At 31.4% G+C, this 23,919-nt stretch overlaps 1 protein-coding gene and 1 long non-coding RNA gene across 2 annotated transcripts in view; one reads left to right on the forward strand and one right to left on the reverse strand.

Annotated features, from left to right (window-relative positions):
• LOC127905886 (uncharacterized) overlaps nt 1-23,919 on the reverse strand; it is a 96,575-nt gene that overhangs the window by 23,488 nt on the left and 49,168 nt on the right. The window lies entirely within an intron of this gene.
• Nucleotides 261-2,315, forward strand: LOC18102498 (3-ketoacyl-CoA synthase 11). The gene is made up of 2 exons (XM_006378307.3): nt 261-1,087; nt 1,340-2,315. The coding sequence occupies exons 1-2, from the start codon at nt 314-316 to the stop codon at nt 2,123-2,125; spliced, it is 1,560 nt and encodes a 519-aa protein (XP_006378369.1). The 5' UTR covers nt 261-313; the 3' UTR covers nt 2,126-2,315.

A 23,919-nucleotide genomic window follows, 5' to 3' on the forward strand; every position in this document is an offset into this window, starting at 1 on the left:
TTTTTTGGGCTATTAACTCGGTCGAGTTTGAACCGGATCGGATAACCTGAATTATTAAAATCCTATCATATATAGTTAAATGAGTTTTATCGGTCAAAATCTTGGTTAATTCAACTAGTAACCTGAACCGATTTTGAATTTTGAATTTCCTACATTAATCTATCCGGTTGGCAAAGTTTTATAACTATGTAAAAAAAATTAAAAAAAAAATGCAGTACGAGCACACCACTCGTATATAAAAGACACCGAAGGTTTGAACTTTGATCACTGAATTGAGGTGTTGCCAATTGAACTTCATTGGTACTTGTAGAATATGGCAGATGAGAAGAAACAAAACCTGGAAAACAAACCTGCGTTGTCTCCACCTCTACCCGAGAGGAAGAAAAACACCTTACCAAACTTCCTTTTATCTGTTCAGCTCAAATATGTGAAACTTGGTTACCACTACTTGGTTTCCAATGCCATGTACCTCATGCTCATGCCAGCACTTTGCGTGATTTTTGCTCATCTTTCAACATTCACAGTTGATGAGCTTTGGAATCAACTCAAATTCAATTTTGTGACAGTAGTTCTTTCCTCAACCTCAATTGTTTTTACTGCTACACTCTACTTCATGAGCCGTCCAAGAAAAGTTTACTTGGTGGATTTTTCATGTTACAAGCCCGGACCAGCTCATAAAGCATCTAGAGAACTCTTCATGCAGTTATCTGCAGCGTCCGAGGTTTTCACAGAGCAAAGCTTAGCTTTTCAAAAGAAAATCCTAGAGAAATCAGGCTATGGTGAAATGACCTACGCTCCAAAAGGCTTGATGCGTGTCCCGCCAGACCAGTCCATGGCTGAATCCTGGAGGGAATCAGAGATGGTGATGTTCGGAGCAATTGATGATCTCTTGGCCAAAACAAGGGTGAAGCCTAGAGACATAGGAATACTCGTGGTGAATAGCAGTTTGTTCAATCCCACGCCGTCTCTCTCAGCTAGAGTTGTGAATCACTACAAGCTTAGAGGGAACATTTTGAGCTATAATCTTGGTGGTATGGGCTGCAGTGCAGGACTTATTTCTATTGATCTTGCCAAAGACCTTTTACAGGTTTGTTACTTCAAATGGCTAACTTTTACGGTTTTTAAGGTGCCGCCTTCGGATTTAGCAATTTAATTTGAATGATTTGACGACGGTACGGTTGATATATAGCATGATTTGCACATATGTATGATATTCTTAAAATTAAGCATGAGTTTGTACATATTTCAAATCTACGTGTCAAAAGGTCTCGAGTTTAAATATTTCCTTTATATAATAAAAGTAATAATAATTACAAGGATTAACACTTCATTGTACCAGGTGCATCCCAACTCCTATGCCCTAGTGGTGAGCACCGAGAACATTACTCGCAACTGGTATTTTGGCAATGACCGATCGATGCTTGTCACCAACTGCCTCTTCCGTATGGGAGCAGCCGCAGTCCTCCTATCCAACCGGACATTTGATCGTCGTCGCTCAAAGTATCAACTTATCCGTACTGTACGTACACATAAGGGTGCAGATGATAAGTCCTTCAACTGTGTCTTGCAACGAGAGGATCTTGACACCCAAAGAGTTGGCGTCTCTCTCTCAAAAGATCTAATGGCTATAGCTGGAGAAGCCCTTGAAACGAATATAACCACTCTGGGCCCATTAGTTCTTCCAGTCTCCGAACAACTTCTATTCTTTGTAACCTTAGTTGCCAAAAAAATCTTCAAGATGAAGGTAAAACCATATATTCCTGATTTCAAGTTGGCATTTGAGCACTTCTGCATCCACGCGGGAGGAAGAGGTGTGTTGGATGAGATTGAGAAAAATCTAGAGCTCACTGAATGGCATATGGAGCCATCAAGAATGACTCTTTATAGGTTTGGAAATACCTCTAGCAGTTCTTTGTGGTATGAATTGGCGTACTCCGAGGCCAAGGGAAGGATCAAGAAGGGGGACAGAATTTGGCAAATAGGTTTTGGTTCAGGATTTAAGTGCAACAGTGCCGTGTGGCGTGCTATAAGAGCTATCGAACCGGCCAAAGAGAAGAATCCTTGGATGGATGAGATTGATGACTTCCCAGTTCGTGTGCCTAGAGTGGCACCTCTTGTTTATTAAAAACGTCATCTCGGAAAAAAGGTTATCGTCCATCGTTATTATTATTTCAATCGGCAATATTATGTTATTATCCGAATGCAGGAGTAATTATTAACGTGAAATAAAAATGTTATTTTCACATCTCTTTTGGTGTAGAAATATAACATTATTGAAATTGGTGTTATAATGTAATGGTTCTTTGTGCATGCAATCCTGTTGTAGCACTGATCGGGTCCGATGTTTATTTATTATCGTGTGGTCAAGTTGGTGTTTAGTGGGATTCTTGCCCGCTATTTTCATTCCAATATATATCAGTTTATAAAAAAAATATATATATTTCTGACAGCTCATTCATGAATGACATTCTCTCACAAAATTTGTTCGATAAAATGTAATGTCAGGTTCAATTGAGGTATTGGCTTAGAAAATAATTTGGATTATATTGAATCAACTTGTGCAATATGAAGTCTATTCAGACTAATCAATTTGGTTAAAATGATAATTTTTATGAAACTAGAAAAAAAAAATATTTTAAAAAGGAATAAAAAGAACTCCAAGGCAACCTAGTATAACCTGTCAAACTTTTCACCCAAGTAATAAAACTGAAATAACTTTATAAAAAGTAAATTAAAAACAAGTTATGAAGTTTATTTTTCAGTCAATCAAAATGATAAAAGATAAAATTATAAAAAAAATAATTATAAAAATATCCAAAAACACCTAAGTAAACTAGATTAGCCTGTAAAACTTATGACTCAGATAATAAAACTAGAATAATATCATAAAAAATAAATCAAAATTAATTAAAAAACTCAATTCAAATTATAATCACCTAAATTATACAAATCATGGAATCGTTGTTTGGACTAGATGGCAGACCATGAGCTGAATATGTAGGGCTTTCGAAGAAAAAATTATTGTTTCAATTATGAGAAAAATTTAGAGGGGGAAAAAATTAATTACCTGATCGAATGTAATAGCACTAACGCAGTTAGTAGCAAGAAAAGAGGAAGAGTATTAAAAATATGATATATTAAAGATTACTCAAGTGTGTGTATACATGCACATGTGCAACCTGGAGAGTGAATTCAAATTTGAAAGTATTTAGCATATCATTTATAAGCCTACATTTAACAGGCTCAGAACCATCAATAGATCAAAAAAAAAAAAAAGATTCAAGTACTATCTAAACCCCTTTCTCTCTCTAGACCGGAGTCCGACAACTACCTCTCTCTCCTTCTAACAAAAAAAGAACAGGAAAAAAAAGAAGAAAATGAAGTTATGTACCAAAATATATTCTCTTGAAATTCAAGTAACCAACCACTTTATACCAAAAAAATATTGAGGATTAAAATAAATGTTTCAACGAAACTTTTAACCCGCCCCCAATGCTACCCGAGATTTTCACTCCAGTCCCTTAGCTTTCAATTCAATCCTCCTTCCTAAAAACTTGCAATTGAGGGCTAATTTAGGCTTCAAATAGCCAAATCACACAAAATAAAAGTTCAGAGATCAAAGTGAAAATTTCCAAAAACTACCATGTTCTAATCCACAGTTAATTATGAAAGAGTGCACAGTGTTTTAACTAATGTAAAAAGTTGATGCTTTTAGCTTTGTACTGGTTAGGTGGCCCATGCTACGTCGTAAGCCAACTTTTTTTTAGCATAAAAAATATCAAAAAAAGTTAAGACCTAAGAGAATTGGCATTTGGGCCGACTGCACCGCTAGACCTAAAAGTCTTGGGTGTGGTTCTGTCTGCAACTTCAGGCCCAAGACTGTTGGGTCTGGCTGCAACATCGGACCCATGAGTAATGTCTATAATATTAATTACAATACCAATAGTAATATTTATAATACAAGTAATAATATTTTTAATATTAATAATAATATTAAACTTGTTTGACCCAAGTTCTTCTAGTTTTTAATCCCTTTAAATCAAATTTATGGTTTTTCTTCAATATTAATAATATTTTATTTCAAATTTATTAATGACAATGATGATAATAACAATGATAATGATAATGATAATGATAATGATAAAGATAATGATAATAATAATAATAATAATAATCTTTAATTTTACGCTTCAAACAAAATCTATGGTTGTTTTTCAAAATTAATAATATTTTTTCTCAGATTTATTAATTATCATATTTATAAAATTAATTATAATAAAAATAATAATATTTATAATACGAATAATAATATTAAACTTGTCTGACCCAAGTTTTAGTGGTTCTGACTATAACGCATAGCCCAAGACTTTATGCCCCTTTTAAACGCCAGCCTCAAGAGCCTTGGATCCGAATGCCAGACATAAGAGTTGCAAGCTAGGACACAGAACCCAAAAGCCTTGGGTTGGTCTGCAAGGCCAGATCCAAGAGCTTCAGGTTGGCTGTAACACCTGACCCAACGCCGAACCCAAGAGCTGTGAACTCGAGGGGGCTGCCGGATCCAAGTAACTAGTGCCCTTTTCTAGCCCCAAGTTACATGAGTCTCGAAGGGGATGTCTAACCCAAGTTAAAAAAAAAAAATAATAATAATAATAATAATAATAATAATAATTATTATTATTATATGTTTTTTTTCTATAATAATAATATTTTTTTTCAAATCTAATAATATTAATGAATATAATAATATTTGTAATATTAATATTAATGTTAAACTTCTTTGACCCAAGTTTTTATAATTTTTAATCTCTTCAAATAAAATTTATGATTTGTCTTTGATAGTAATAATATTTTTTAAGAATTTATCAATGATAATAATAATAAAAAAACAAAAAAAAAACTAGTATGACCTAAGTTCTTATAGTTTTTAATCCCTTCAAATCCAATTTATGTTTTTTTCTTCAATAGTAATAAGATTTGTTTTCCAAATTTATTAATGATAATAATAATAATAATAATTTTTAATTTACCCATCAAATCAAATCTATGGTTGTTTTTCAAAATTAATAATATACAAATTTATTAATTATTATATTAATAATATTAATTATAATAAAAATAATAATATTTTTATTATAATTAATAAGAGGCGTAGGGTCTAGTTGCTCTACCTAACCCGGGTGCCTAGGGTGTGACAGTCATGCCTAATCCTAGTGCCAGGTGTCTAGCAGCCATGCCATGTCCCGACGCACGAGGCTGATAGTTTTGCCACGCCCTAATACCTTCAGCCTGACAGCCTTACCATGTTCCAATAAAATATGAACTGACCATTTTGTTCCCAATCATTCTTTTAATGCCAAATGCATCTTATGGAAAAAAAAAAAAAAAAACAATTCCATCCTCACTGCATGCTTAGCAAGTTTCTTTGGCAAGGATATCTCCATCATTACACTGCTTCAATCCATAGAAATTTATATCTAGATAAACAGTGAGAGGGGCATTGAGCCCTTTTAATATATTGAATAATATAATATAATTATAGGCAATATTTGCACGAAACAGCTGAAATGGTCCCCTTACGGGTACAAGGAGCAAGCCACAAAAGGACTGGGCCATGCAGGTAGAATAATTAATGATAGATGACTTCATCCAAAAATCCTATTTCAACCTATTTTTGACCCAAAATGCTTAGAAAACACCCTTGTGATCTTGTTAAACCGATCCATTATCACAAAAAAGCCAAAAACCCTCCCCAAAACCCGAAATCCACCCGGAACAAAAATTCTTCCCGAGCTAAGATCTGTTGTTTTAGGTGTTTTGAAGGTAAAAAAATTCAATTTATGTTTTTTCTTCAATAGTAATAAGTTTTTTTTTCAAATTTATTAATGATAATAATAATAATTATTATTATTTTTTATTTACCCATCAAATCAAATCTATGGTGTTTTTCAATATTAATAATATACAAATTTCTTAATTATTATATTAATAATATTAATTATAATAAAAATAATAATATTTTTATTATAATTAATAAGAGCCTTAGGGTCTAGTTGCTCTACCTAACCCGGGTGCCTAGGGTGTGACAGTCATGCCTAATCCTAGTGCCAGGTGTCTAGCAGCCATGCCATGTCCCAACACCCGGGGCTGATAGTTTTGCCACGCCCTAATACCTCCGGCCTGACAGCCTTGCCATGTTCCAATAAAATCTGAACTGACCATTTTGTTCCCGATCATTCTTTTAATGCCAAATGCATCTTATGGAAAAAAAAAAAAAACAAATCCATCCTCACTGCATGCTTAGCAAGTTTCTTTGGCAAGGACATCTCCATCTTTACACTGCTTCAATCCATAGAAATTTATATCTAGATAAACAGTGAGAGGGGCAGTGAGCCCTTTTAATATATTGAATAATATAATATAATTATAGGCAATATTTGCACGAAACAGCTGAAATGGTCCCCTTATGGGTACAAGGAGCAAGCCACAAAAGGACTGGGCCATGCAGGTAGAATAATTAATGATAGATGACTTCATCCAAAAATCCTATTTCAACCTATTTTTGACCCAAAATGCTTAGAAAACACCCTTGTGATCTTGTTAAACCGATCCATTATCACAAAAAAGCCAAAAACCCTCCCCAAAACCCGAAATCCACCCGGAACAAAAATTCTTCCCGAGCTAAGATCTGTTATTTTAGGTGTTTTGAAGGTAAAAAAATTCAATTTATGTTTTTTCTTCAATAGTAATAAGTTTTTTTTTCAAATTTATTAATGATAATAATAATAATAATAATAATTTTTTATTTACCCATCAAATCAAATCTATGGTGTTTTTCAATATTAATAATATACAAATTTATTAATTATTATATTAATAATATTAATTATAATAAAAATAATAATATTTTTATTATAATTAATAAGAGCCTTAGGTCCTGACGTCGGACCCAAAAGCCCTGAAGTCTAGTTGCTCTACCTAACTCGGGTGCCTAGGGTGTGACAGTCATGCCTAACTCTAGTGCCAAGTGTCTGGCAGCCATGCTATGTCCCGACACCCGGGGCTGATAATTTTGCCACGCTCTAATACCTGGGTTCTGACAGCCTTACCATGCCACAATAAAATCTGAACTGGCCATTTTGTCCCAAATCATTCTTCCAATGCCAAATGCATCGTAAGGAAAAAAACAATTCCATCCTCACTACATGCTTAGCAAGTTTCTTTGGCAAGGACATTTCCATCATTACACTGCTTCAATCCATAATAATTTATATCTAGATAAACAGTGAGAGGGGCACTTAGCCCTTTTAATATGTTGAATAATATAATATAATTATAGGCAATATTTGCACGAAACAACTGAAATAGTCCCCTTACAGGTACTAGGAGCAAGCCACAAAAGGACTGGGCCATGCAGGTAGAATAATTAATGACAGTTGGCTTCACCAAAAAATCCTAATTCAACCTATTTTTGACCTAAAATACCTAGAAAACACTCTAGAGATCTTGTTAAACCAATCCATTATCACAAAAAAGCCAAAAAACCAACCAAAACCCGAAATTCACCTGTAACAAAAATTCGTCCTAAGTTAAGAATTGTTGTTTTAGTGTTTTGAAGCTAAAAAAATTCAATTTATGTTTTTTTCTTCAATAGTAATAAGTTTTTTTTTTCAAATTGATTAATGATAATAATAATAATAATAATTTTTAATTTACCCATCAAATCAAATCTATGGTGTTTTTCAATATTAATAACATATAAATTTATTACTTATTATATTAATAATATGAATTATAATAAAAATAATAATATTTTTATTATAATTAATAAGAGCCTTGGGTCCTGACGTCGAACCCAAGAGCCTTGGGGTCTAGTTACTCTACGTAACTCGGGTGCCTAGGGTGTGACAGTCATGCCTAACCCTAGTGCCAGGTGTCTGGCAGCTATGCCATGTCCCGACGCCCCGTGCTGATTGTTTTGCAACGCCCTAATACCTGGGGCCTGACAGCCTTACCATGCCCCAATAAAATCTGAACTGAGCATTTTTTCTCCAATCATTCTTTCAATGCCAAATGCATCATATGGAAAAAAAAACAATTCCATCCTCACTGCATGCTTAGCAAGTTTCTTTGGCAATGACATATACATCATTACACTGCTTCAATCCATAGTAATTCACTACCAGAAAATTGATAAATACAAACGGAAATACCGAGGGAATTACCGTGGGAAAAAAAAATTAAAACAAAGCAAAAAAAAATGATGACGTGTCATTTTTACCAACGGATTCCGTCGGTAAATTTGTTGGTAAATTGTGAACACTATTCATCATGTTAATTACAAAGGGAATCACCGACGGAACATTCCGTCAGTATTTTCCAGAGAGTAAATCACCGACGGATTGAAAAGTCGTCGGTGTTATTTGGCGGTTTTCTGAAAAAATTCAATTAATTTAAAATTTTCATTTAAATATTACAGACGGAATCATCGACGGATTGAAAAATCATCGGTAATTTTTTGGCGGTTTCTGAAAAAATTTTACGAAATTGAAAATTTAAATTAAATATTACCAATGGAATTACTGACGGAATAATTAAAAAAATATTAATATTTAATTATCCGTCGGTAAATCCGTCGGTAAAGCGTCCCAATAAAAAACCTGAATGCCCTTATTTCACAAGAGACAGACCTGTTTCTTATTCTTCTTCTTCTTCTTCTTGTTCTTCTACTTCTTCTTCTTCTTCTTCTTCTTCACTATATGTAAAAAACATCATTAAGGTATGTCTTCTTCTTCTTCTTCACTTTATGTAAAAAACATCATTTCTTATCTATTTCTTTCTCTTCTTTTCTCTCCTCATCTCCTTCTCTTTTCCTCCATGCTTGGGTATGTCTTCTTCTTCTTTCTTCTTTTATCCTCTTAGTTTTTTTTTTAATTAATATGCTTAATGAAATTTTTTTTCTCTCCTTAGCTTCACTTGCAACTACATTAAGGTAAGATTTTTCTTTTTTCTTCTTTTTTCATGATTTTTTTCACTATATTTGTTTTTTATTTTATTTTTAATTGTTTTTGTTCTTAATAATTGTATAAATGTTGTTGTGAGATTTTTTTTTCATTTGAGATCAATTTTTAGTAGATTTATTTATAGGATTTTTAAATTTTTAGCAATTGCAACTTCATTTTTTTCATATGAATTAATTTTTTAGTTGAATTTATTTTTTTATTTTATTTATTTGTTGCAAATTTGTTTGAATTGATTTTCTTATTCTTTTTTCCAAGCATTTTGAGTATATATTATACAGTGTTAATTTATGTTAATTTAATTATTTTATAATTTTATAAAATGAATTTTTTTAAAATGTTTTTCAATAATTACCGACGGAATTACCAACGGAAATTCCGTCGGTAATTCCGTCGGTAAAGCCGTCGGTAATTCTGTCGGTAATAAAAAAATTATTACCGACGCGTCTGTTCCGTCAGTAAATCCGTCGGTAATTCTATTACCAACGGATTTACCGACGGACAAAACATTACCGACGAACGATTCACCGACGGATCATTTCCGTCTTTGATTCCGTCGGTAATATAATTACCGATGGAATATGTGTCTTACACCGACGGAAAAATTCCGTCGGTAAAACTATTAAATCTTGTAGTGATTTATATCTAGATAAACAGTGAGAGAGGCACTGAGCCTTTTTAATATATTGAATAATATAATATAATTATACGCAATATTTGCACGAAACAGCTGAAATGGTCCCCTTACTGCTACCAGGAGCAAGCCACAAAAGGACTGGGCCATGCAGGTAGAATAATTAATGATAGATGGCTTCACCAAAAAATCTTATTTCAACCTATTTTTAACCTAAAATACCTAGAAAACACCCTATAGATCTTGTTAAACAAATCCATTATCACAAAAAAACCAAAAAACCGCCCCAAAACCCGAAATCCACCCGGAACAAAAATTCTTCCCGAGCTAAGATCTGTTGTTTTAGGTGTTTTGAAGGTAAAAAAAATTCAATTTATGTTTTTTCTTCAATAGTAATATGTTTTTTTTTTCAAATTTAATAATAATAATAATAATAATAATAATTTTTAATTTTACCCATCAAATCAAATCTATGGTTGTTTTTCAATATTAATAATATTTTTCAAATTTATTAATTATTTATAATAATAATAATAATAATATTAAACTTGTATGTCCCAAGTTTAAATGGATCTGGTTGCAACGCCAGATCCAAGTATTTCGATTTTATTCTTAGTTATTTTTTTAATATCAAATGTATATAATAACGAAAGACAATTTCACCTTTATTGCATGTTTAGCAAGTTTCATCGTTACATTGTCCAATCAAAAATAATTTATATACAGATAAACAACAACATGACACTGAACTAATATAATTACAGGCAATATTTGCAGGAAACAGCTGAAATAGTCCCCTTACGGATACAAGGAGCAAGCCACAAAAGGACTGGGCCATGCAGGTAGAATAATTAATGATCGATGCCTTCACCAAAAAATCCTATTTCAACATATTTTGACCCAAAATACCTAGAAAACACCCTAGAGATCTTGTTAAACCAATCCATTATCACAAAAAAGCCAAAAAACAACCCCAAAACCCGAAATCCACCCGGAACAAAAATTCTTCCCGGGCTAAGATATGTTGTTTTAGGTGTTTTGAAGGTAAAAAAAATTCAATTTATGTTTTTTCTTCAATAGTAATATGTTTTGTTTTCAAATTTATTAATGATAATAATAATAATAATAATAATAATAATTTTAATTTTACCCATCAAATCAAATCTATGGTTGTTTTTCAATATTAATAATATTTTTCAAATTTATTAATTATTTATAATAATAATAATAATAATATTAAACTTGTATGTCCCAAGTTTAAATGGATCTGGTTGCAACGCCAGATCCAAGTATTTCGATTTTATCCTTAGTTATTTTTTTAATATCAAATGTATATAATAACGAAAGACAATTTCACCTTTATTGCATGTTTAGCAAGTTTCATCGTTACATTGTCCAATCAAAAATAATTTATATACAGATAAACAACAACATGACACTGAACTAATATAATTACAGGCAATATTTGCAGGAAACAGCTGAAATAGTCCCCTTACGGATACAAGGAGCAAGCCACAAAAGGACTGGGTCATGCAGGTAGAATAATTAATGATCGATGCCTTCACCAAAAAATCCTATTTCAACATATTTTGACCCAAAATACCTAGAAAACACCCTAGAGATCTTGTTAAACCAATCCATTATCACAAAAAAGCCAAAAAACAACCCCAAAACCCGAAATCCACCCGGAACAAAAATTCTTCCCGGGCTAAGATATGTTGTTTTAGGTGTTTTGAAGGTAAAAAAAATTCAATTTATGTTTTTTCTTCAATAGTAATATGTTTTTTTTTTCAAATTTATTAATGATAATAATAATAATGATAATAATAATAATAATTTTTAATTTTACCCATCAAATCAAATCTATGGTTGTTTTTCAATATTAATAATATTTTTCAAATTTATTAATTATTTATAATAATAATAATAATAATATTAAACTTGTATGTCCCAAGTTTAAATGGATCTGGTTGCAATGCCAGATCCAAGTATTTCGATTTTATCCTTAGTTATTTTTTTAATATCAAATGTATATAACAACAAAAGACAATTTCACCTTTATTGCATGTTTAGCAAGTTTCATGGTTACATTGTCCAATCAAAAATAATTTATATACAGATAAACAACAACATGACACTGAACTAATATAATTACAGGCAATATTTGCAGGAAACAGCTGAAATAGTCCCCTTACGGATACAAGGAGCAAGCCACAAAAGGACTGGGCCATGCAGGTAGAATAATTAATGATCGATGCCTTCACCAAAAAATCCTATTTCAACATATTTTGACCCAAAATACCTAGAAAACACCCTAGAGATCTTGTTAAACCAATCCATTATCACAAAAAAGCCAAAAAACAACCCCAAAACCCGAAATCCACCCGGAACAAAAATTCTTCCCGGGCTAAGATATGTTGTTTTAGGTGTTTTGAAGGTAAAAAAAATTCAATTTATGTTTTTTCTTCAATAGTAATATGTTTTTTTTTTCAAATTTATTAATGATAATAATAATAATGATAATAATAATAATAATTTTTAATTTTACCCATCAAATCAAATCTATGGTTGTTTTTCAATATTAATAATATTTTTCAAATTTATTAATTATTTATAATAATAATATTAAACTTGTATGTCCCAAGTTTAAATGGATCTGGTTGCAACGCCAGATCCAAGTATTTCGATTTTATCCTTAGTTATTTTTTTAATATCAAATGTATATAATAACGAAAGACAATTTCAACTTTATTGCATGTTTAGCAAGTTGCATCGTTACATTGTCCAATCAAAAATAATTTATATACAGATAAACAACAACATGACACTGAACTAATATAATTACAGGCAATATTTGCAGGAAACAGCTGAAATAGTCCCCTTACGGATACAAGGAGCAAGCCACAAAAGGACTGGGCCATGCAGGTAGAATAATTAATGATCGATGCCTTCACCAAAAAATCCTATTTCAACATATTTTGACCCAAAATACCTAGAAAACACCCTAGAGATCTTCTTAAACCAATCCATTATCACAAAAAAGCCAAAAAACAACCCCAAAACCCGAAATCCACCCGGAACAAAAATTCTTCCCGGGCTAAGATATGTTGTTTTAGGTGTTTTGAAGGTAAAAAAAATTCAATTTATGTTTTGTCTTCAATAGTAATATGTTTTTTTTTTCAAATTTATTAATGATAATAATAATAATAATAATAATAATTTTTAATTTTACCCATCAAATCAAATCTATGGTTGTTTTTCAATATTAATAATATTTTTCAAATTTATTAATTATTTATAATAATAATAATAATAATATTAAACTTGTATGTCCCAAGTTTAAATGGATCTGGTTGCAACGCCAGATCCAAGTATTTCGATTTTATCCTTAGTTATTTTTTTAATATCAAATGTATATAATAACGAAAGACAATTTCACCATTATTGCATGTTTAGCAAGTTTCATCGTTACATTTTCCAATCAAAAATAATTTATATACAGATAAACAACAACATGACACTGAACTAATATAATTACAGGCAATATTTGCAGGAAACAGCTGAAATAGTCCCCTTACGGATACAAGGAGCAAGCCACAAAAGGACTGGGCCATGCAGGTAGAATAATTAATGATATATGCCTTCACCGAAAAATCTTATTTCAACATATTTTGACCCAAAATACCTAGAAAACACCCTAGATATCTTGTTAAACCAATCCATTATCACAAAAAAAAGCCAAAAAACAACCCCAAAACCCGAAATCCACCCGGAACAAAAATTCTTCCCGGGCTAAGATATGTTGTTTTAGGTGTTTTGAAGGTAAAAAAAATTCAATTTATGTTTTGTCTTCAATAGTAATATGTTTTTTTTTTCAAATTTATTAATGATAATAATAATAATGATAATAATAATAATAATTTTTAATTTTACCCATCAAATCAAATCTATGGTTGTTTTTCAATATTAATAATATTTTTCAAATTTATTAATTATTTATAATAATAATAATAATAATATTAAACTTGTATGTCCCAAGTTTAAATGGATCTGGTTGCAACGCCAGATCCAAGTATTTCGATTTTATCCTTAGTTATTTTTTTAATATCAAATGTATATAATAACGAAAGACAATTTCACCTTTATTGCATGTTTAGCAAGTTTCATCGTTACATTGTCCAATCAAAAATAATTTATATACAGATAAACAACAACATGACACTGAACTAATATAATTACAGGCAATATTTGCAGGAAACAGCTGAAATAGTCCCCTTACGGATACAAGGAGCAAGCCACAAAAGGACTGGGCCATGCAGGTAGAATAATTAATGATCGATGCCTTCACCAAAAAATCCTATTTCAACATATTTTGACCCAAAATACCTAGAAAACACCCTAGAGATCTTGTTAAACCAATCCATTATCACAAAAAAGCCAAAAAACAACCCCAAAACCCGAAATCCACCCGGAACAAAAATTCTTCCCGGGCTAAGATATGTTGTTTTAGGTGTTTTGAAGGTAAAAAAAATTCAATTTATGTTTTGTCTTCAATAGTAATATGTTTTTTTTTTCAAATTTATTAATGATAATAATAATAATGATAATAATAATAATAATTTTAATTTTACCCATCAAATCAAATCTATGGTTGTTTTTCAATATTAATAATATTTTTCAAATTTATTAATTATTTATAATAATAATAATAATATTAAACTTGTATGTCCCAAGTTTAAATGGATCTGGTTGCAACGCCAGATCCAAGTATTTCGATTTTATCCTTAGTTATTTTTTTAATATCAAATGTATATAATAACGAAAGACAATTTCACCTTTATTGCATGTTTAGCAAGTTTCATCGTTACATTGTCCAATCAAAAATAATTTATATACAGATAAACAACAACATGACACTGAACTAATATAATTACAGGCAATATTTGCAGGAAACAGCTGAAATAGTCCCCTTACGGATACAAGGAGCAAGCCACAAAAGGACTGGGCCATGCAGGTAGAATAATTAATGATCGATGCCTTCACCAAAAAATCCTATTTCAACATATTTTGACCCAAAATACCTAGAAAACACCCTAGAGATCTTGTTAAACCAATCCATTATCACAAAAAAGCCAAAAAACAACCCCAAAACCCGAAATCCACCCGGAACAAAAATTCTTCCCGGGCTAAGATATGTTGTTTTAGGTGTTTTGAAGGTAAAAAAAATTCAATTTATGTTTTTTCTTCAATAGTAATATGTTTTTTTTTTCAAATTTATTAATGATAATAATAATAATGATAATAATAATAATAATTTTTAATTTTACCCATCAAATCAAATCTATGGTTGTTTTTCAATATTAATAATATTTTTCAAATTTATTAATTATTTATAATAATAATAATAATAATATTAAACTTGTATGTCCCAAGTTTAAATGGATCTGGTTGCAATGCCAGATCCAAGTATTTCGATTTTATCCTTAGTTATTTTTTTAATATCAAATGTATATAACAACAAAAGACAATTTCACCTTTATTGCATGTTTAGCAAGTTTCATTGTTACATTGTCCAATCAAAAATAATTTATATACAGCTAAACAACAACATGACACTGAACTAATATAATTACAGGCAATATTTGCAGGAAACAGCTGAAATAGTCCCCTTACGGATACAAGGAGCAAGCCACAAAAGGACTGGGCCATGCAGGTAGAATAATTAATGATCAATGCCTTCACCAAAAAATCCTATTTCAACATATTTTGACCCAAAATACATAGAAAACACCCTAGAGATCTTGTTAAACCAATCCATTATCACAAAAAAGCCAAAAAACAACCACAAAACCCGAAATCCACCCGGAACAAAAATTCTTCCCGGGCTAAGATATGTTGTTTTAGGTGTTTTGAAGGTAAAAAAAATTCAATTTATGTTTTGTCTTCAATAGTAATATGTTTTTTTTTTCAAATTTATTAATGATAATAATAATAATAATAATAATAATAATTTTTAATTTTACCCATCAAATCAAATCTATGGTTGTTTTTCAATATTAATAAAATTTTTCAAATTTATTAATTATTTATAATAATAATAATAATAATATTAAACTTGTATGTCCCAAGTTTAAATGGATCTGGTTGCAATGCCAGATCCAAGTATTTCGATTTTATCCTTAGTTATTTTTTTAATATCAAATGTATATAATAACAAAAGACAATTTCACCTTTATTGCATGTTTAGCAAGTTTCATCGTTATATTGTCCAATCAAAAATAATTTATATACAGATAAACAACAACATGACACTGAACTAATATAATTAAAGGCAATATTTGCAGGAAACAGCTGAAATAGTCCCCTTACGGATACAAGGAGCAAGCAACAAAAGGACTGGGCCATGCAGGTAGAAAAATTAATGATAGATGCCTTCACCAAAAAATCATATTTCAACCTATTTTTGACTTAAAATACCTAGAAATCACTCTAGAGATCTTGTTAAACCAATCCATTATCACAAAAAAGCCAAAAAACCACCTCAAAACCCGAAATCCACCCGGAAAAAAAATTCTTTCCGAGCTAAGATCTGTTGTTTTAGCCTAAAAATGGATCCGGTTGCAACGCCAAATCTAAATATTCCGATTTTATCCTTATTTATTTTTTTAATATCAAATGTATATAATAACAAAAGACAATTTTACTTTTATTGCATGTTTAGCAAGTTTTATGGTTACATTGTTTGATGAACAATAATTTATATACAGATAAACAGTAACATGACACTGAACTAATATAATTATATTTAATATTTACAGGAAATAGCTGAAATAATCCCCTTCCGGGTACCAGAACCAGCCACAGCCGGACTAGGCCATGCGGGCAGAATAATTAATGATCGATGGCAAAACTGTGGTCGACCGTGGTGTTGGAATGAATTGACAGTCCTCCTCATAGGCATGTCCAAGAAAGTAGAAATAAACATATCACACTATTTGACCACAGTTTTAACCAAACATCTATTTTTTCAAACCACAACCACAACAGCTACTACAATACAAATCACACTATTTGAATGAATCGACAGTCCTAGGCATGTCCAAGAAACAAACTTACCAGGACGTATTTATTGGTCTGCATTCTATCATCGCGCCCCATTTAATAGCCTCAACTATAAATCATAACCATTAACCCCTTGTACCGTCATCATCTTTTAACCACTTCCCTTTCATCTCCTCTGTTTTTGGGCTCCATTTCAGCATATTTTGTTTTTTTTTTTTATGTTTTTTATATTAAATTAATTTTTTAATTTTTTTTACATATTAATATAAAATATAAAATATAAAAAATATTTTAATATATTTTGAAATAAAAAAACAATTTTAAAACGATATCAATTCAACAATAGCTGCCGGCTTTTGACAGTTTCCATGTATTTTCAGAGAACTACGTGCAGGGAAACAAGGATAGAGGGAAGAGGAAACAAGGAATATTCAGTGGATCAATGACATGCTATGTTAAAAACTAATTCTCTGTGTTGAATGTAAACATGCTTTAATTTCAACAAACATTTCATTTAATTTCAATATAATTTTTAATTAATTTTAAAATTAAATAATAATTTAAAAACTTGAGAGTTTGAACTAATACATATAAATCACGATAAAATTTCAACCTCTCTATAACTCCTACATAATATCTTTAAATCCCGGTCCCCCAATAACCCACATCATGAACTCTATTTGATTTAATAATCTTTTTTTATAAACTCTTTTTAATTATATAATAAAAATAGATACTCATAAAATTAAACACCAACCCTAAAATATATATTTATTTGAAACTATGATAAACCTATAGAAAAGAAACAAAAATAAACCTTATAGTCTATTTCCTAACCAATCCAATATTGAAGGACGAAATAAAAAAAATAAAGGAAAAAAAAAAACATCCAGTCTGTTAGTAAACCTGTCGAACTTGTGAATCAGGTAACTTGAACTAGCATGCCAAACCAGTGAACGAGGTTATGGACTTCACTGAGATTATAATTTGTTTTTTTAAAAAAATTATTTTTTATTTAACTGTACAATAATAAAAATAGACGATCGCAAAATCGAACATTAACTCAATACTGAGATATTTTTTGAGACCGTGATAACTCTATAAAAAACAAATCGAAACCAATTATGAAATTAAATTCTCAATTAACCCAATATCTATAGATGAAATAAAAAAAAATCTTTCCAAACCCGCGAACAATGTCAACCAACCAAACATGTAAACAGATTTATGAACTTTATAAAGTTTAATAACATGTTTTTTTAAAACTATTTTTTTAACTTTACGAGAAAAAAATAAATGATAACAAACTCAAGTTCGATTAAAAAAAAAATTCGCTAAACCCATAAACTAGTATAACTTGGGTTATCCAAGTAAACCCGTAGACAACTTTAATCATATAAAAAGACAAATTATAAATAAATAAATTATAAAGTTCGATTCTAAATTACCTCAATATTAAAAGATAAAATAGACAAAAACAATTTTGAAAAACAAATAAGACAAAAAAATTTAAAAAAATAAAAGAAGAAGAAAAAAAAGAAAAAATAATACACAGATTATTGTAATCCACGGGGTAATAGATATGAATAAACAGTAGTTTCCACTTTAGCTTTCTGTTAATTATAGAAAACCAATAAGCAAAGCGAGAGCAGAGAGAACATATATATATCATGAAATTTTTGCTATAAAAATAATAATAGCAAAGGCTAAAACGGTATGCTTAAAAAAAAAGGAAAAACGAAAAAGTGGACGATGGACGACGTGGTTTTGTCCCACAGGTTGAAAAAAGGCTTGTGCTTGTCGTGCATCTTTTATTCCCCGAGCTAAACTCAACAGAACACTCATTACCCAAAAAAAAATAAACATACCCCTCCCCTGTCCCTTTCACTCGTAGTTTTAAGATTCGGTCCGGGTTCCGGGTTTCAAGTTTTGACTGGGTTACCGGGTTTTAACCGGGTTAATTCTTATTTTTTTAAATCAAAACAACGTTATTTTAGTAAAAAAAAAAAACATAAATTATTGTTTTGTGACGACTGATTGCGTCATTTCACTCAAAGGGTTAGTTCGAGTTTCTTCACAGATTGTTGAAAATATGAAGGATAATTGTTTTGTGACGACTAATTGCGTCATCATCAAAATTAGGTAGTATTAAATTGTGGTAATGATTTTTTTAAAATATTTTTTATTTGAAAATATATTAAAATAATATTTTTTAAATTTTATTTTTAATATCAATATATCAAAATTATTTAAAAATATCAAAAACTTTAATTTAAAATAAAAATTTTATTTTTTTAAAAAAGCACGGCATCACTGGAATAGTTAACACACTCACATCAATCTCGTGGAAGTGTTGAGTGCTTTTTTTTGGGTTATTAACTTGGTTCATGAGTTTGAACCGGATCACCTAAATTATTAAATAGTTAAATGAGTTTTATCTGTCAAAATCTTGGTTAATTCAACTAATAACCTGAACCGATTTTGAATTTTGAATTTACTACATTAATCTATCCGGTTGGCAAATATTATAAATATGGTAAAAAAATAAAAAAAAAATGCAGTACAGACACACCACTCGTATATAAAAGACACCGAAGGTTTGAACTTTGATCACTGAATTGAGGTGTTGCCAATTGAACTTCATTGGTACTGGTTTTTTAAAAATTCTAATCAGTTTTTTTTCATGGTTCGGTTTTTTCGATTATTTTTTTCTAGTTTTCTTAGTTTAATCGGTTTTTTGGTTTTTTTGCTCATTCCTACCTAGAAAACACCATAGAGACCTTTTTAAACCAATCCATTGCAACAAAAAAGCCAAAAAAACCACCGCAAAATCCACTCGAAACAAAAATTCTTCCCGAGCTCAGATTTGTTGTTTTAGGTGTTTTAAAGGTAAAAATAAATACCTAAACATAACCCCCTTATCATATGAAACCTTCTGACACAAAAATCAACTATTTTAGTGATCAGAATATTCCCCAATAGCTACTTTCTCTCTCCAGACCGGAATCGGAGGACTCCCTCTCTCTCCTCTCAACAAAAAAGACTGAAAAAAGAGAAAAATAAAGTTAGGTATCAAAATGTATTATTTTGAAATATAAGGCACCAAATCACTTTATACCAAAAAAATATTGTGGATTAAAATGAATGTTTCAATGAAACTTTCAACCCTCTCCCAATGCTACCCGAGATTTTCACTTCAGTCCTTTAGCTTTCAATTCAATCCTCCTTCCTATAAAAATACAATCGAAGGCTAATTTAGGCTCCAAAAATCCAAATCACACAAAATAAAAGTTCAGAGATTAAAGTGAAAATTTTCAAAAATTACATTGTTCAAATCCACAATAGATTATGAAATAGTGCACAGTGTTTTAGCTAATGTAAAAAGCTGATGCCTTTTAGCTTTGTACTAGTTAGGTGGCCCGCGCTACGTTGCGAACCAATATTTTTTTAGCATAAAAAATATAAAAAAAAACTAAGACCCAAGAGCCTTGGGTCTCATTGCAGCGTCAGACCCAAGAGAATTGGATTTGGGTCTGGCTCCACCGTCAGACCCAAGAGCTTTGGGTGCGGGACTGGCAAGAGCATTGGGTCTGGCTACAACCCCGGACCCATGATTAATTTTTATAATATTAATTATAATACCAATAGTAATATTTATAATACAAATAATAATATTTTTAATATTAATAATAATATTAAACTTGCTTGGCCCAAGTTCTTATAGTTTTTAATCCCTTTAAATCAAATTTATGGTTTTTCTTTAATATTAATAATATTTTATTTCAAATTTAATAATAATAATAATAATTTTTAATTTTACACTTCAAATCAAATCTATGGTTGTTTTTCAATATTAATAATATTTTTTTCAAATTTATTAGTTATCATATTAATAACATTAATTATAATAAAATTATTATTATTATAATACAAATAATAATATTAATAATAATATTAAACTTGTCTGACCCAAGTTTAAGTGGGTCTGGCTGCAACGCTAGATCCAAGAGTTTTGGGCCCCTCTTAAACGTCTGACCCAAAAGCTTTGGATCCCTTTTAAACGTCATACCCAAGAACCTTGGATTCGGATGCTAGACCCAAAAGCTGCGGGCCCGAACACTGGATCCAAGAGTCCTGGGTCGGTCTGTAAGGCCAGACCCAAGAACCTCGAGCAGGTTGCAACGCCAAACCCATGAGCCCAAACAACTTGGGCTTGACGCGCCTTTTCAGCCCCAAGTTACTTAGGTCTAGAAGGGGATGTCAAACCCAAGTTAATAATAATAATAATAATAATTGATTTTACTCTTCAAATTAAATTTATGTTTTTTTTATAATAATAATATATTTTTTAAAATTTAATAATATTAATGAATATAATAATATTTGTAATATTAATAATAATATTAAACTTGTTTGACCCAAGTTTTTATAGTTTTTAATCTCTTCAAATAAAATTTATGGTTTTTCTTTGATAGTAATAATATTTTTAAAAAAATTTATTAATGATAATAATAGTTATATTAAACTCGTCTGACCCAAGTTCTTATAGTTTTTAATCCCTTCAAATCCAATTTATGTTTTTTCTTTAATAGTAATAAGATTTGTTTTCAAATTTATTAATGATAATAATAATAATTTTTAATTTTACTCATCAAATGAAATCTACGGTTGTTTTTCAATATTAATAATATTTTTTCAAATTTATTAATTATTATATTAATAATATTAATTATAATAAAAATAATAATATTTTTAATAATATTAATATTAATATTAAATTTGTTTAACTCAAGTTTAAGTGAGTTCAGCTGCAATGTCAGGTCCAATAGTATGACAGTCATGCCTAATCCCAGCGCCAGGTGTCTGATAACCATACCATACCCCTTCCCTGTCCCTTTCACTCGAAGGGTTAGTTCAAGTTTCTTCACATATTGTTGAAAATATGAAGGATAATTGTTTTGTGAAGACTGATTGCGTCATCATTAAAATAGGTAGTTTTAAATTGTGTTAATGATTTTTTTAAAGTGTTTTTTATTTGAAAACATATTAAAATTATATATTTTTTTAAATTTATTTTTAATATCAATATATTAAAACCCTTTAAAAACATAAAATAAATTTAATTTAAAATAAAAAAATTAATTTTTTAAAAAAGCACGGCAACCTGCAATAGTTAACACTCCTATAATCTCGTGGACATGTTGAGTGCTTTTTTTTTGGGCTATTAACTCGGTCGAGTTTGTACCGGATAACCTGAATTATTAAAAACCTATCATAGCTAAATGAGTTTTAGCTGGTAAAAATTGGTAAATTCAACTAGCAACCTGAACCGATTCAAGCTTTGAATTTTGAATTTTGAATTTCCTACATTAATCTATCCGGTTGGCAAAGTTTTATAACTATGGTAAAAAATAAATAAAAAATGCAGTAAAAGGTACACCACTCGTATATAAATGACACCGAAGGTTTGGACTTTGATCACTGAATTGAGGTGTTGCCAATTGAACTTCATTGGTACTGGTAGAATATGGCAGATGAGAAGAAACAAAACCTGGAAAACAAATCTGTGTTGTCTCAACCTCTACCCGAGAGGAAGAAAAACAACTTACCAAACTTCTTTTTATCTGTTCAGCTCAAATATGTGAAACTTGGTTACCACTACTTGGTTTCCAATGCCACGTACCTCATGCTCATGCCAGTACTTTGCGTGATTTTTGCTCATCTTTCAACATTCACAGTTGATGAGCTTTGGAATCAACTCAAATTCAATTTAGTGACAGTAGTTCTTTCACTACTAAAAAAAAAAAGGGTATTAGCATCTGAATTTAGCAACGGATAATTCCGTTGCTAAATTCAGTAACGGATTTGCAACGAATTACATATATATTATTTTTTTAATATCAGCAACGGACTTTAGCAACGGATAATCCGTTGCAAAATTTACGTTGAATTTAGCAACGGATTTTCCGTTGCTAATTAAAAAAATAATTATTTAAATTTTAATATAAAACCAAAATTACGAACACCGTTGATTACATTTACAAGGATTAAATCTCAACCGTTTATTTTTCGCTGGCTTTGGTAAATCTACACTATGCTCCCACATACCCTGCCAACGTGATAAATAAAAGAGAGGGACACCATGCCCTGCAAACAGCCGGCCACCTTACCTTGCACAGGTAAGGCAGCCCGTTTCCCCCCTGCACCACGATGGGACAGAGCAGGGGGGGCTCCTTCTTTTCCTGCTTATAAATAGAGGAAGAGAGACGAAGAGAAAGGGGTGGCAAAATTTTGGAGAAGGAACAGAGGACGAATGTGAGAGAGGAGGAGGCAGAAGAGAAAACAGAGGGGAGAGTTTATTTGAGAGGAGAGGAGCTCGGGCAAAACAGAAGAAAAAGGAAGAAAAGGGGGAAAGGAGAGTGAAAGAGCAAGACCGAAGAAGAAGGAGAAGAGCCACCGTTGCACCTCCACCAGCGCCTCCATCGCTCCTCCCAGCCACCAACGATAGCACCATCATCGTCCAAAAATAGAGGAAGAGCAGTGACAGAGAGTGAAGCGAGACGAGAGAAGGGAGAAAGGAATAGAAAACAGAGACTGCGGTCTCTGCACAGAGAAGAAGAAGAACCGTCCTCACCCTCTGGGCACCACCGCTGTGCTTCCTCTCCATCGCCACAACAGCACCGTCATCCTGCCACTATCAACGCTGCCAACGCCAGCAGAACCAGAGAGGGAGAAGAGAAACAGGGCAGAACAGAGAGGGAAGAAAAAACAGAGACCGCGGGCTCTGCACAAAGGAGGAGAAGAAAAGACAACCGCGCCACCACCTGGAATCATCGTCATTTCTCCTCCCAGACGCTGCCCCGACCACCTTCCACTACCGCCAGACCATAAACGGGGAAGAATAGAACAAACGAGGGGGAGGGGCAGAGAAAGCAGAAGGCAGCAAGAAGAAGAAAAAAAAACTGTAACAGCAGCCGCCGCCTACACCACCACCCCTGCCGCATCCGCTGCCGCCAGTGTCGCCACCGCTCCAGGTAACTTTCTCCCCTCCCCTGTCGTTTTTCGCTTCAGCTTCATTTGCATGCAAAACGTTTACGTTCTGCAGCAAATGAAGATTAATTAGCCAGTTACTGTGCTGTGCACAGTAACTAGCTAATTATATTTTGCTGGTTACTGTGCGCAGCACAATAACCAGCCCCTTTTATT

The sequence above is a fragment of the Populus trichocarpa genome, chromosome 10, assembly GCF_000002775.5.
Source record: "Populus trichocarpa isolate Nisqually-1 chromosome 10, P.trichocarpa_v4.1, whole genome shotgun sequence".
NCBI lineage: Eukaryota > Viridiplantae > Streptophyta > Magnoliopsida > Malpighiales > Salicaceae > Populus > Populus trichocarpa.